This window comes from Pelecanus crispus, chromosome 1, assembly GCF_030463565.1.
Source record: "Pelecanus crispus isolate bPelCri1 chromosome 1, bPelCri1.pri, whole genome shotgun sequence".
Taxonomy (NCBI): Eukaryota; Metazoa; Chordata; class Aves; order Pelecaniformes; family Pelecanidae; genus Pelecanus; species Pelecanus crispus.
In genome coordinates this window covers 38,178,534-38,193,313 of record NC_134643.1, presented here as the reverse complement: position 1 = coordinate 38,193,313, position 14,780 = coordinate 38,178,534, and the positions used below count along the sequence as shown (strand labels likewise).

The 14,780-nt window shown below is 41.2% G+C and overlaps 1 protein-coding gene across 1 annotated transcript in view; it reads left to right on the top strand.

The window, feature by feature from the left end:
- Nucleotides 1-14,780, top strand: part of PPM1H (protein phosphatase, Mg2+/Mn2+ dependent 1H) — a 146,046-nt gene that overhangs the window by 72,669 nt on the left and 58,597 nt on the right. Inside the window, exons 2-3 of the mRNA XM_075719219.1 lie at nucleotides 2,847-3,012; nucleotides 11,704-12,048. Coding sequence (XP_075575334.1) covers nucleotides 2,847-3,012; nucleotides 11,704-12,048 — 511 coding nt within the window. The remainder of the gene's footprint in view (nucleotides 1-2,846; nucleotides 3,013-11,703; nucleotides 12,049-14,780) is intronic.

The following is a 14,780-nucleotide window of genomic DNA, read 5'->3' as shown; positions in this document are numbered from 1 at the left end:
GAGTGCCTATGTCAGGAGAGAGGCAGCTGTTGGTATCTAGACCCTGCGTTACCTGGTAGCACCCATAAGCACAGTTTTGACATGATGGTTAGTTCAAGTTTTCACAAGGATTTCCAAAATAAACTTAATCCTCTGCTGGAGAGAGGAAACTGGAATTTTGGAAGATAAAATGAAATTCTGGAAGGGAATGTATTGTTCACAGCCCCAGTCTCCTCACCTCAATACACTGACACCCCAACTCCCACGTCTTCTCAGTATTCGGTCTTGCCAGGTTCCTTTTGACCGTATCCTCTTCTAGCAAGGTGCTTGGTAACACAGGTTCAACTTGGGCGTTTCGTGGTAGCTGACTGCCAAGCTAGTCTGTTAGGTCACTGTTTTCGTAGCCTTTCTCGTGTATTCAGTGCCTTGACAGATTTTCTTGGCAAGAGCTTTATAAAATGATACCATATTGTGCATAACTTAACACGCTGTTAAACATCATAATGTCTCCTACCATACAAGTCCTGAAGTCCATCACTAAACTCAGAAACCAGAGCAGCTCCAATACTCGAGTGATTTTTGTGTGGAACAATAAGTGGTAGGAAGGCAGCATTTTTTGTAAGGAGTCACTTTTGTCTGTCTTCCTTTTTTTTTTCCTTTTCTTTTTTTTTTTTTTTTTAAATGGGATTGAAAACAGCATCAATGAGGAGACTGATCTGCTAAACTGAATATTGATTAGCTCCTGATATGATAAAACTACACTTTCTGTGCTGCTTCAGTATTTTAATCATGCTTTTAGCATTTCAAACTAAAGGGGTGTTTAAATGCTTTGGTATTCGTGCTTCCCCCCTCTGTGTTTCTGAATATATGCTTCCATTTTTCCTAATGTCAAGAAAATGTTGAGTTATTCAGATGGAATAAGCTTCCAGGCTTATTCCGTCTCAATGTTTGATCTCCAGTTGCTCAAAGGTTACACACTACAGGGGGTGAGTGGCTAAACTGCTCACAGGTGCCTTGCAACTAGATGCTCCTTCATCTCTGCTCTCTGTGTGTTTCACAAAATAATTTTATCCACAGTTGGTATTTACAAGAAATACTTGTAAACAACTGGTGGTATTGTGCATAGAGATGTCAGACTGCAGTGTGTGACATTTGGCACTGTAAGGAAACTTTCAGTTTCTGAAAGCAGTTAATTGTAGTGGATGCACATTTTCTTAGATGACTGTTTTTTCTAATCAGAGGCAGGAATACTCATTTGCATGTCACAGTATCATGTTGCTCCTTGAAAATCAAAAGAATATATTACCTTTAAGCAAGGCTGACACAGAATTGACATTTCAGCAAGAGCAGGTAAGCTGGGGCAGAGTCCCCTGCAGGCCTTCCTTTGGGTTTTGTTTTCGTTTCACCAACCTTTAGCAAGTGTTTTCCTGCTATGTAAAATTTTACTGTAATGAAAACATTAGAGATCAAGAAGTCAGGTATATCTTGAACTTGCCATCAGGATTATGATGTGCCTTCAAGCTGTTTTACTTTCTGGGGAGGCAGCAGTTGTTTTTAAAGACATCATGTGCCTGATGTGAAATGCGGTGTTTGTCCAGTAGTGGAAACGCTGTCTCTGACTAGCAGTCAACTTGTTAGGTGACTCAAACCTCATAGTAAGGAGGAGTTGTTAGATGGTGTTTATGGAAGAAGACATGCTTGCATCAAAGTGGCAATGTTTTTGGTTGGAACAAGACATGGTCCCAGCTTGCACAGGTTTTCCCTGTGTGAGCCCAGGACTGTCAAAGCATGTGTCTTACTGAACATGGTGTCCACTGATGCAAAATGCATCAGTTTGTGACGAGGTTCTCATGTAGAAAGTGGAAAACGTGTTTGAACTTGGCTGCCTCTCTTATCATGAGATAGATGATAGTAACCATGGTATCTTGGATAATGCAAACTTCTGATTAGGGTTTTAAAATGTTGGTGGTGGAATAGCTGTTATTTCAGCCTCATCACTGATGGAAGGAAGATGAGCAGTTGTGGTGCAAGTATACACTTGGCTGTCCGAAGCTTATACTGAGCTCTTAGTGCTGGTTTCTGCATGCCTGCAGCTCTTAGTGCAAATCTTCTGCTCTCTACGCTGCAGGTGGGATAGAGGTGTGAGGGTTTGAGGGGTTTTTTTTGTGGGTGTGGTGCGTTTATGTTGTTCTGCAGTGCTAGAGGGGTGTATTTAGTATGCATCTCTCTGTGTTGCTGTGGTACAAGCAAGCTGGACTTGCATGTTGGAATATAAGGCATACAGGCCTTTCCTTTGTATTTCTGTCACAGCATTTCTCATATATGCCCTTTAAACAGACTAATAGCAGTTGCATATCTTTCTGTGCCTTTAACAGTAACAGCTTTTTAGATTTATAGCAGGTACTTTGTTTGTGCAAGACTCGGAACTTGACAGAATGCACACCCTTAGCCAACAGATTCATTATTCACTGTAGCAGAGGCTGGCAGGTAGAAAAGCACCTGGGGATCTCACGTTTCAACTAGGAGGCATAAGTGTTATCAGCCTTGACCATCAAGTAGTCCCTTTAAAGAAAAGGATGGTATGTCTAAGGGTAAAATATGTTAATGATACCATTGGTTCTTATACACATAGTTGTGTGAAAAATACTTGTTAAGGCCATGTGTAGGTGTATGGAAACAAACAAGTATGCATGTGTGTATGTATGTGTGTGTGTAAGAAAGTCGGGTATTTTAATTCAGTTGGTATTTGCAATACTTTGGGGCTATGGTTCCATACATCTTGAGTCACATGAGATACAGATGGAGGTTTCTGTGCTTTTCTAACTTGGACGTGTCCCTTGTTTTCTTTTTTGTTTTGTTTTTCTTAGGGTAATAAATGCAGGGAAGAGCACGCACAATGAAGATCAAGCCAGCTGTGAAGTTCTCTTTGTCAAGAAGAAAGCTGGAGGCACTAATTCTACCCCAAACAAGAACTCTTCAAAACGGAGGTCGTCGCTGCCCAATGGAGAAGGTCTCCAGCTAAAAGACAATTCGGTAAGCTGACTTCTGTATCTTGTCAGTGGAGAAGTACAAAATAAATATAAAAGGATGTGGTAATATGACACTAAAAGATGTTTACTGAATGTTTCATGTATTTTCAGTTACCTCTTATTAATTATCTTTGCTTAAATACAGAACAGTTAACTATATTTTTCTTAGCTCTACTACTTGATTTTTGATTTCTTGCATTGAAAAATGCTCCTTGCATCTAAGACACTTTAGTTTAACGATGGGGAGGGGAATACTTCTTGGATTTTCCTTCTTGTTTTGTTTCTGAAAATATAACCCTGGTAAATATACTGCTGCAGAATACTGTGAGTTTAATAGCTGTGGTTGACTTGTCCAGTGACGGTCACTGCAAGCATAGCAGTATCGCTGTTTATACAGTCATACACTTTTATTAAGGATTAGACAGTCATTTGGGTTCTCTTCACTGAAGCAGTATTGCATGTAGCAAGGCTGGTTTATGCAGGTAGGGTAAGGTCATCCAGCACACTGAATTCAATGATTTTTGCAGACTATGGCTCCTCTCTTTGTGTGGAGAGTGATGTATGTCATGCACTTGTCTACTGGGAGTCATCTGCTATTCTTCATCTGTCTTGTTTCCTGACTGGCTAATTACTTCATCTGCTCTTTAAGCATGAGCTCAGGCTCCAGCAATGATTGATATAGTGTGTGTTCAGTTCAGACATTTAGCCATGTAACACTAAATGCCCTATGTGAATGTTGGAGTTGGACAATGTGGATATGCAGTCTTTCTGCTTCTGGGAGAACACAAGTTCTCCCTTAGTGATAATTAGTCTTTTACCCTTTTTTGGTTTTTTGTTTTTTGTTTTAAACCAGGTTGTGATTAGCAGTCTGCTTCAGTCTCTTTCCCAAAACCCCATGGCTTGGTACACCTCATGGCTCCAGGGGTCATTGGGGTCCTGAGCAACAAGCATTCCTCCCCACCTCTTGCTCCTCCTATTCTGTTTCATATTTCATTATTCTGCAACATTTTCAGACTCTGACAGATTTTCCAGGTTTCCACATAGTCCTGTTCTTTCCTCTTTCAAATCTTTCCTTAAATCACCTGTCCCAGTTCCTGTGTGCAATATCAGTATTCAGACAGTCATGATTTTTTTTTTTTTCAACTACATATTTGAACACTCCTGGATAAAGAATCATGCCCTGTGCTTGCTGGGACTAATGAGCTCTGTGTACACTCATGCAAGACAAGACGGAATTTGTTTTAATAGTCTGCGTTTTAAAAAGTCTTTGCTAGAAAGCCCATGCAACTTTCTGCTATTGGCTCATGCAGATGCTTGGTTCCATGATTGTGTTTAATTTTTGTATGCATTAATGATGTTTAATGAAGCAAGCATTTGGCCACAGTACTTGTTGGATAAGCAACAACGTGCTTCGTCCAGGTGGTGGGTTTGTTTGACACAAAGGGCGTCGCTGCATCATGCACACAGCATGCTGCAAAGACCCCTATGCAGACACCAACCTGTGTAGACACATCTTGGTGCTCTGCAGAGTTACAAGCTCTGATCTAACACCACATTTAATTTCCAGGCTTAACATGTGAGATACCTGGTCAGGGGCCTCTGCATCTGGGATGTGGGTGAATGTAGCTGTGCTGAATTTGCCTGTATTTTCTTATTTTGGGGGCATGCATGGGACATAAAAATGGTTGTAGCATTGTTTCATGAAGTCCAGTTAACTTCCAGCTTTAAATAGAATCAAATGCTTCTCAAGAGCAAAAGGCACACTATGTTGTATATACTATACTGCATGGTTAATCAGCTTCCTCAGAAGGAGCTTTTTTCCAAACATTACATAGATAATATGTTTAGATTGCAGGGATATAAAACACAGGGGTGTGACACTTTCACTGTTGGAAAAGTGTCTTCACTAGCCTTGATGGTATCCATCATTATGGTCATCATACTGTTATGGTATCGTGATGGTAGGGTCTATAAACTGACTGCATATTTTTGAAAGCTGTTCTTTTTATGCATTTTAAACTTAATGATTGTCAGCCTCATTAAATATCCAGTTATCCTGTGTTATGTGAAGTATCTCATGGAATTTTCTGATTTTCTCTTCCTCTCTTCACTAGTCTATTTCCTACTTTGATTCTGTATCTTTCATCTCAATTTTGGAATAAACAGCCACTCCCTTTCAAGTTTCTTGAGAGAAACACTTTTATTTCAACTCTTCTGTTCTTTCTTCTATTTCTGACATATTTTGACCAGAAATTAGCATAATGTCTAAAGTGGAGCCAGCTGATCTGTATAATATAGTATACTGTTTTCATGCTACTTGTTATCGTGTTCCTTATATGTTCTCTTCTTATCTACAGATTTACTTCTGTTTTCTACATGACACTTGAATGAGTGCTACAGCACTCATTATGCAGCTGTGTAAAACCTATTCTACCATGTTATTAGACCATAGCTTGTGAATTTAAATTTGTAATATATTTTCCTAAAACAGGCAGCATATTTCTGGAGAAAGTTTTCTACTAGAGGGCAGTCTTACACTAGCAATTAGTAGGATTTTTTCCTTGGTACATTTTTTGCTGGTTGAATAGATCTAAAAAGGAAAAACAAAAAAGATGTACACGTTTCTATAATGTGTCATATTTTTCTGTTTTCATATTTTTATACTGTGGAGTATAATATTCTGTTTTGCCCTCACATAGCATTGTTAGCAAATATTTTTTAAGGAGTGTTTGAGTTTGGTGTTAAATGTGATCAGGGTGCAACTTACTCTGTATCAGTAGGATGTAGAAATATAGGCTTGAGACACTCCGGTGAACAGTATAATATTGTCCCAGCAAGTATTTAGTAGGAAAGCCAGAGACTGAATATTGTAAATTCTTCCTAGGGAAATCCCACTGTAACACAATCTGAAATTGTTTCCCAGTGGTGAAGCACCTTGTAGAAATACTGAAGGAAGAAGGGATGAGGGAAGCAGTTTACTGAGTATTTGTCTGATGAAAATAAAGATTTCTTCTGTTCTTGTTTAGTTTTTTAAAGGTGTGGAGCACCAGGGAAATAGGAACTGGAACTTAGACTGTCTCTTGGTTTAACAGAGTCCATTTCATCCTCCTCAGATTTTATTTTTTTCCACAGAATCTTTGAGAAGGCCACATGCCATCTTTGTTTTACATTGCTTTCTGGGAAGTTTGTGGAACTTAAATGGCAGCTGCATCTGAGGTTGTGTGATTATTCTTATTTAATGCTGACTCTGTCAACACAGCCCTGCGCTTTGGCAAGGCAGCACAAGGGAGTTGGAGATCCACGGATTGTCCACGCGGGTTGGGTGCTGCTGTCATGGCCTTGACTCTGCGGGTGGGCTCTGCAGAGCTTCCAGGGCTGAAAAGAAGGAGGTGATGGGCTAGAAGTGAGGAGATGGAGAAGTGAACGTTTGTTTAGCCCTGACTCACACAAAAATTCAAGGAAACCTCTTTAAATAGTATAAATACGGTTTTCTTCTTTAAAAGAGCAGGTGATAAACTGAGCAGAGCAATGAAAGGAAAGATTCTGCAAGTTCAACCCTAAATTAATTCTCTCCCTCCCCACCCCACTCCAGTGCTGCTTGATTAATTGTACTTGGTCCCCATTCACTTTAAATTGTGCAGCTTTTTCACTGGTACTATTTTTAAATGCCTGTAACTACGGGGTGCCTCACTGATGAATACTGAAGACCATCAGTGAGTGAAATGGGAATACTATGCTAGGATATCATCATAGTGACAGTCAGGTTGCAGCACTTAATGTGATGCGTTATTAATTGTCATTGTAATGTGAAGATACATAATTATTAATTCTGCGGTTTTCTTTGTCACAAAGATGGGATGGAGTATTTGTTTTGCGTGGCACAAGGCTGGTTGCCTACAACAGGTAGCTGAACATATCATCAGTAACTTGAGGAGGCTTTTCTCCGAGGGTGGCATGGCAATTGCTCACCCAGTTCAGATTTTATGAGAACTAAAGATGCACTCTAGTGCATTTTGTGAATGTAGTTCATATTTGGAACAATAATAGTCAGGGTAGGTTGTGGTTTTCAGAATAAATCTTTAGTGGTAACATGATTTATTTGCCAGTTTGGAATTAGCTTTGTAAAAAAAAATTCTGAAGGTTTGCAGTGTAGGACCACTGTCTAGCTTACTGAAAAATTTGTCCTGAATTGATTGCTATATATTGCTAAGGCTGCCCATTTTTTTTTTCCTATAACTGAGCCCCAATTATGTATATATATATGCATTTTCTTTCATGATTTCTCATCCATTGCTTGACTCAAAACTTTGCATGTCTTAATTATATTTTACAATTACAAAACCCAGGAGACTGCTGAACCTTCCTGAAAGCTAGGTCAGTTGAGGAGCCTGAAGCTTATTAAATTTCCTAGTACATACTGGAAATGAATTGTAAGGTCAGTGCAGTGAAGGATCTGTTTGCTCTTCATGTATCTGGTAGCTATTCAGAATATTGTTAAATATGAATATTTTGAAAGAAAATCTAAAATAAATCACTGTGTTGACCGATCATACTCCCACTTGAGGGCTCTGTCCAGTTAAAAGAACAAATGGAGATTGATGTTTGAAAGACTGCTTTTGACAGAATACTGCCAGACCTAATAGAAATAGATGTTCTCCGAGAGTTTGCAGAATGTTAATACTTTTGGGAAGAAGTTCAAGCTCCCAAACATGAAAGAGAGAGAACAGCCATGCATATGCACACCAAAATAGGTAATCGCTTGGTGGGCTACGGAGGTCATCTCAGCTGTGGGAGGAAAAGCAAGGACCTTTTTGTCTTATCTGTGTGCCCTGACTGCTGGGCCTTGTTCATTCTCCAAGTCGCTGCTTTATTGGCACCATATATTTAATTCTCATCAAGTTGGTATGGTTTTGGAGAATTCATTTCTTTCAAATAGAGGAGCCATTTTTATTCTCAGGGTAGGGGAAAGGAATTTATTTCTTCTTCCTTTTTCAGACAGCTAATAGCTTATTCGTGGTTATACTCTCTTTGCTAGTTCAAAAGTAAATGAAGCTTCATACGAATACATAGACCTTTTTGGAGACTAATATTTAGGTTACAGTAATCCCTGCAGATCCCAATTGCAGTTAAGGCCCTAGAGTATCTCACACAGAACATGTGTATAAGAGCAGTGTTGTGGTATTCATCTCCCCTGACTGTATATGCTTATAATACAGACCTCTCAGTTATCTAGGGTGCTTCTGCAGTCACTTTGGAATGAGATGAGCATAGTTTGAAAGTGCAGGGTTTTTTCTCTCTCTGCTGACTATAAGGGCAATTTAGAGAACTACCTTGGAGGTGTGCAGTGTAGATGTCTGAACTCAGCTGAACTGGTAATAACACCCTCTTGTTTAAGAATTACTAGTCCAAAAAGGACAAGATCAGGGAACTCCGGAAGAACCACCACAGCTGATGTGGCCATGCCAGTGACAGCCCGAGAATACAGCTCAGGCCCATGTGAGCTTCTCTGTCCTAATTTGTGCTGCCTGTTGGCTTGGAGGAAAGAAGTGGTAACATTTCAATTTCACTTTTTGTCATGGGCCATTGTTCTGGTCTGGTTTAAAGCTTCCCAGTCTCTAACAGCATCTTATTTGACTACCAAATTCACAGTGTAGGACATATCCAGTGTTGTGCTCATAATAATGAGAGTGAGTTGTGTTAATAACTGTTCCCCTTCACCTTCTGAAAATCTTTAATACAGACTTTGGTGGGGGCTTGCTTTGGAAAACTTAAGAAAATTAGGGGGGTGGGTTTAAACTTGTTCTTAATTGCAAGTTTCCGTTATAGTCTGGGGGCAGGGGGAGGGTGACCAAAAAATACCTTCTTCCTCTAGGTGGAAGGTAAAATATTTCCATTTCAATCAGAGGTGTAAATGCCTTTATTCTTTTTTCCCCAAAGGCAGCACATCTCCAAAGGAGTAGCACCTTTCAAATGACATGAGGACATAAGCTGTGGAAGCATTATCCATGATGCATCATGAGGTGGATTTTGGCCAGGGAGCCAAACCCTGAGAAGAACGGGAGCAAAAATAGTTTGATCTACAACTCCCAGGAGGCACAGTGTTGCCATTTTGAATAAATGGTTTCAGCTTTCAGCTGAAATACTTTCACTTTGGGATACTTGTTTCTTTTGGCAAAATACTTTACATTTTGCATGAATAGCAGTCTATTTTTACAAACAGGTTTTTTAGTCAGTAATCCTGTTATCTGTTAAAAATGGCTTAAGTGGAATTTTACAGCCAACTGTTGTGTGAACTTGGAGGGATTCTGAGCCCAGAGCAAGCTAGCACAACTGCCAGTCATGCCTTCAGGGTGAAGTTTCATGACAGGTTTTTTGGTGAATTTACCAGACTGGGTGAGTGGGTGGGTCTGGCTAACGAGCCACACTTGGAAATGTGTACATTTGTTGGGTTTTCTACCATTATAGGATGTATCCTGTATGATCCTTACTTTGGTAAGTAATCCAGTACTGTAGGACAATACTCCCTTTTCTCAGCATTTCAGTAATGAAATCAAGGTGCACAGTAGACTGCTAAATTCCTTCTCTTAGAGGAACTCTCCACTGTGTAGATGACTATATTGTTAAGGCACTGGTTAAGAATATGTTTGAACTTTACTACAGCAGCAATGTTATAAGCTAAAAAAAACCCCAGACTTTTATGTAGTTTTTATAATCAAGGCTTTTAACTGTGCATTTCAACAAAGTAAGTTATAAGTAATAATGCTCATTCAGCAATGAATTCTGCCCTTTGAACAGCATGAACTTGTGGTAGTCTATATACATGTTGCTAAAAGAGACATTTTGCTTTAGGTTTTAGATTTTGTAGCTCAGGGCAACAATGAATGATGTCTTTTGGATCTGCAAATGACAATTCATGGTGTTCTTACTCCAACCTGTCTGCCATGTCCTACAGCCAGTGGTTGGCACCTTTGTGGGGCAGCTGAAACAGAAGAAAATAAAAGGAGCTGCAGTTCACAGCCCTGTGGTGATGGGATGCAGGTGGTGCCTAGACTGTATGCTGACCTGTTGTGTAAGGGAGCAGTGTTTGGGTGAATGAAACAAATCATGTCTGTCACCCTAAATTAGACCACAGCCAGTGTGACATGCAGATATAATTTTTAAGTTCTTTGAGTGCAGTGAGATCTAGGTTATGCTTTCTTAGTATGAGGTGTTTTGCAACAGTATTGCCTAATTCCTGTCCCTTACAAAATTATTTATTTCTAAATCTGTATTAGTCCATATACATCTGACTCGCAAGGCAGCCCCATAAAGAGTTGTTTCGGCATAGCTGGGAGAAGGCACAGGATTAAGAAGAAATGGAGGGGAAAGGAGAGACTGGAAAGACTCTTTCCACACACTGCTGCCAAATATGCTGTCATGCAAAGACAGGTATTGTTATGCCTAAGTGCTTCCCTGAGGATTTCTAGGTGAATTTCTCCCAAAAAAGTTGAGGTTATCTAGGGTATGGCTCCTTGGTATTTTTCAGGTGGATCAGAGCTTGTGCTGCCCAGAACTTAGTCTGCCTCCAGCCATGGGTTAATGGGCCCAATCTGCGTGATAGGGCACACCACCACAAAAACATGCTTTCTGCTCAAAGTAGAGCAATAGTGGAGCTGACTTAGACCTGTCAGAGGAGACTGTATGGAGCAGAAAGGGAGAAACATTTGAAAATCACATCATTGATCAATAACTGCTGAAAAAATATATAACATTACCACATATACCTTGATTTTAATAATGAAGTCTACAAAATTTGCTTCTTCCGGATACTCTGCCCATATGAGAGCAGTTGTGCTGACCAGCAAGCTAGGAGTTGAGCTAAGATACAAGATTTAAAAGCATACTATTATGCCGAGAGCTATACCAGAACCCTTGCATAGCAATTCTGATCAGAAGGTATGTAACTCCAGTACTGTACAGAAAACTTTTCAGAGGACAGGGAAGAGCGAGGCAGTGAATGTGTAGGCTAGCACAGGTAGAGTGCAGCTGATCCCACTTGTGTCTGCCATCCTCGAGGACCTCTGGGCTGGCACAGGCAGGGAGAGCCTCAGCTGTCCCATCTGCCAGCACGGATAGACCTTATCTACCAGTCATGGAAGTGGGGATCACGTCTTGTTACTAGATGTCAAACTGAGGTCCTTCATCTCATGTCTAGTGGGAAAAAAAAAAGGTCTGTCACAGAAGTATCATGTGCTGTCTTGTGTAGAATTTTGGTCTCCACAGTGGTAGGTGCATCATTTATCAATGATGTGATTTTTCAAATGCTTTTCTTCTGATCTACACAGTCATTAGGAAATTAACGTAGTCTTACAGTGGTAGCTGTGCTTGGTCAGCACATTCTATAATGGCTGTAAGGTAAGAAAGATTGCAAGTTCAGTCTTTTTTTTTTTTTTTTTTTTTTTCCGGGGGGGTTAAGGAGAAGGAAAAAAAACCCCGTCATCGGGGTGTGTGGCAAAAATAAACATCTCTCCTTCCTGCCAAAGCTGTACTTACACAGTGGGTATTTCTCCATTTCAGAAAGAAGGTTACCTCTGGGAAAGTTGCCTGTGTTTAACCTGCTGCTCCTGTGCCACTGGCTGCTCCATCGCCTCAAGTCACGGCTGTGTAACGGTGACCATCTCTTTCCCTCCCTTTTCTTCCCCTCCTGCTTCTCCAGGACACAGATGGGATCAACCTGTACTACTGGTCCCTGTTTGATGGACACGCTGGGTCGGGGGCAGCTGTGGTCGCTTCCAAACTGCTGCAGCACCATATCCTGGAGCAGCTGCAGGAGATCGTGGACATCCTGAGGAACACGGCCGTCCTCCCACCCACCTGCCTGGGAGAGGAGCCCGACAACCCGGCCACCAACAGCAGGACGCTGACACGGGCAGCCTCCCTGCGTGGTGGTGTGGGAGCCCCGGGCTCGCCCAGCACCCCTCCAACACGCTTCTTCACCGAGAAGAAGATCCCACACGAGTGCCTGGTTATTGGGGCCATAGAAAGTGCATTCAAGGAAATGGTATGTATATCTCAGGGCTCTGAAGTCCTTGTTGGATACACTAATGAGTTCCATGGCCTGGAGAAGATGAACATTTAGGGATTTTTTTCACATTTTTTTTTTCTTCCCCTACTTAAGTACCATCTGAGCATGGACAGAATTGTGTAAGAGCCTCAACAGCTTACCTGGTACATCCCTGTGAGGCAGGAACTGCATCTTAAGTTGCAGGCAGCACCACAGCCACATCTGTGGATTACTTGACTCTTAGAAGCTTGGTGCTTTTTTTCTTTTTGTTCTTTTTTCCCCCTGCCCCCTCCTTTTTTAAGATAAAAATCAGTATTGCCTCACAGTAGCAGATTTCAGCATTGGCTGTTATCATAAGAGTGTGTATATGGGAATGCACTTTACAGAGCCTCGTTGCCCTACCAGAGCAGCAGCAAAGGCTCTCAGCATTCCTTGCACCATCAACACACCTTGTTCGTGTTGCCCACATCTACATAAACGGGTCATAAAAGGTCACATCAGGGACATGGATGAGGGGCAGCATTCTTGATCCAATGACCTGTAGTTCATGTTAGTGTTGGAGTGGTTCATAAAGCACAGTAGTGACTGTAGAGAGCGTGTGTGCAGCTCTTGACCTTGGCAGGCTGAGTGTGGGTGAGCAGGGCATGAAGTACATTCCTACCACCCACTTGACTTGTGTACAGCGTGAACAACTGGGAGGAAATCACAACCCTATGGAAACAGAATATCCATCAATTTCCCTATGGAAGGCTGTTTTTTCTCTTTTGTAATTGATGTACCTGTTCTGCACCTTCCCCCTTCGCTTCTCCACGTTATTAAAAATCATTCTTATCAGGCAGAGCAGAGGCTTGGCCTACCAGTGAGTACATGCGGATCAGGTCTTGGGAGATCTGATCTTGTTCTTCTTTTTGTAAAATTTTTTTTGTTGTTTTCAGAAAAGCCTCTTATTTGAGCAGGTGGGTTTTGAACTAATGAGTGTTTCCCAGAGGTTTTATTTGTTGTCTGAAAAGAAGTATTTGATTATTGTTTTTCCTGATATATGTAATTTTGTTTAGTACGTGGGTCTAATTAGAGACTACAGTTGTTGTTATAACAAAGCGGTGCTTCCCTTTGAATTCTGAATAACAATTATCTTGCTGGATTGTCCTTTCTCCCCATGCAAGTGCAGGCAAACAGACCCACCAACCAGGTTTGGCCAGCATCATCTGACTTTTAGGTGGGTAGGTCCAGGAGCGGGATCCACAGCCATGGCTTAGGCATCGTTCAGTGTGGGGCATGTAAGCAGATGTATGCACTGCGGCTGGTGGGTTCAATTTCTGTGAGAAGAAAAGAAAGAGGAGGATGCATGAAAATCTCCTGTCAGTTTAGCATGCCCTTTTCAGAAATGGAGGACTAGCTTGCTCCCTTCTTTGTTGAGAAAGAAGGGAAAAGATGACACCGCCCATCCACTGCACCCTAGTGGGTTCAGAGCGCGCTTAAGAGAGGGACACCAATTTCATGCTTCATTTGGGGTAATTTTCAGGCCAGAAGAGTGCCAGGCTCTGAGTGCGTGACATGACTCTCTCTCCTGTTGAAACTGGCTCCAAGTGCAGGAGAGATGAGAAATGCAGTTTCATGGGACTGGAAAGTGAAGGTAAGAGAGCTAAAGAAGGGCAATTTCAGTGCTCTACCTTTCTTATGAGAGCAGCGTGTGCATTACCTATAGCTGCCTTCCTGAACACATCTGAGTGAGCAGGGCTGTTGTTGCCCTGCTTTATTTTGAGTTCACACTTCTGGTAGGTGTTCACACAGATGACCATCTCGGCTGATGTCCAGGCACCTGACTGCTTGGGAGGGCTTTTATGGATAGAGTATGACAAATGCAGAAACCCTGGATAACTTGCTACACATACGATGTCTGGGTATTCCATGTACAGGTCATAGTAATCTGTCCTCCCTTTTTCTAAATTGAAGTCCAAAGAATATTTTATTTTCCTCCCTGTGTCTTTGTTCATATGCTACAGATCAGATACCTTAATGCCCACTTTTGCTCTTTATCAGAGGGCTGAAATTCATTGTCTGTCTTTGCTATATAAATGACTCTGTGTCTACCATAATGCAATGTAATTTCAGCATTAAGTTTTACATTAAAAGGAAGTCTTATAAAAATGGTAAGATTAAGAAAAGCAATAGGTCATTATATCTACTTGAAGCTCTTGGGGGAGCTTTGTGCTTATAATTGGTTTAGGGAAAAGAGTATTTTCTTTTGCCTGTGTAAGGGAGCAGTTTGTAAGATCAACACTCCTGAGTCTCATCTATGCTTGCAATGATTGATCTTCCTCATACCTCTCTCTAACTTCCTGCTAGCTTATACTCCTAGTAGTCTTTAGGTGAAGAAGATTTTGTGCCTCTTCCACAGCACACTGTTTATTTAGTCCTATTTTGTACTGGAACGTCATGGAAGTTGTTGAGTTAGGTCAATGCAGTTGAGATGTGCATAATGTATGAGGGTCTTGTGCCAGCAGAGTGTGTCATTTTACCTGGCACGTGGTGAAAGCTCATGTTTCCTGCATACATAGGCAGACTTCTTGGTGTTGTTTCCTGAAGCACCCATCGCTGCAAAGGAGCCCTTTGAACCTGGTGAAAATGCTGAGTAGATGCAATACCCTTTTTTCTTTTTTTTTTTAACAGTCCAAGCTGACAGCTTTATCTAATGATGGTTTTGTCCCATTTTCCTGGGAGCATTTAGC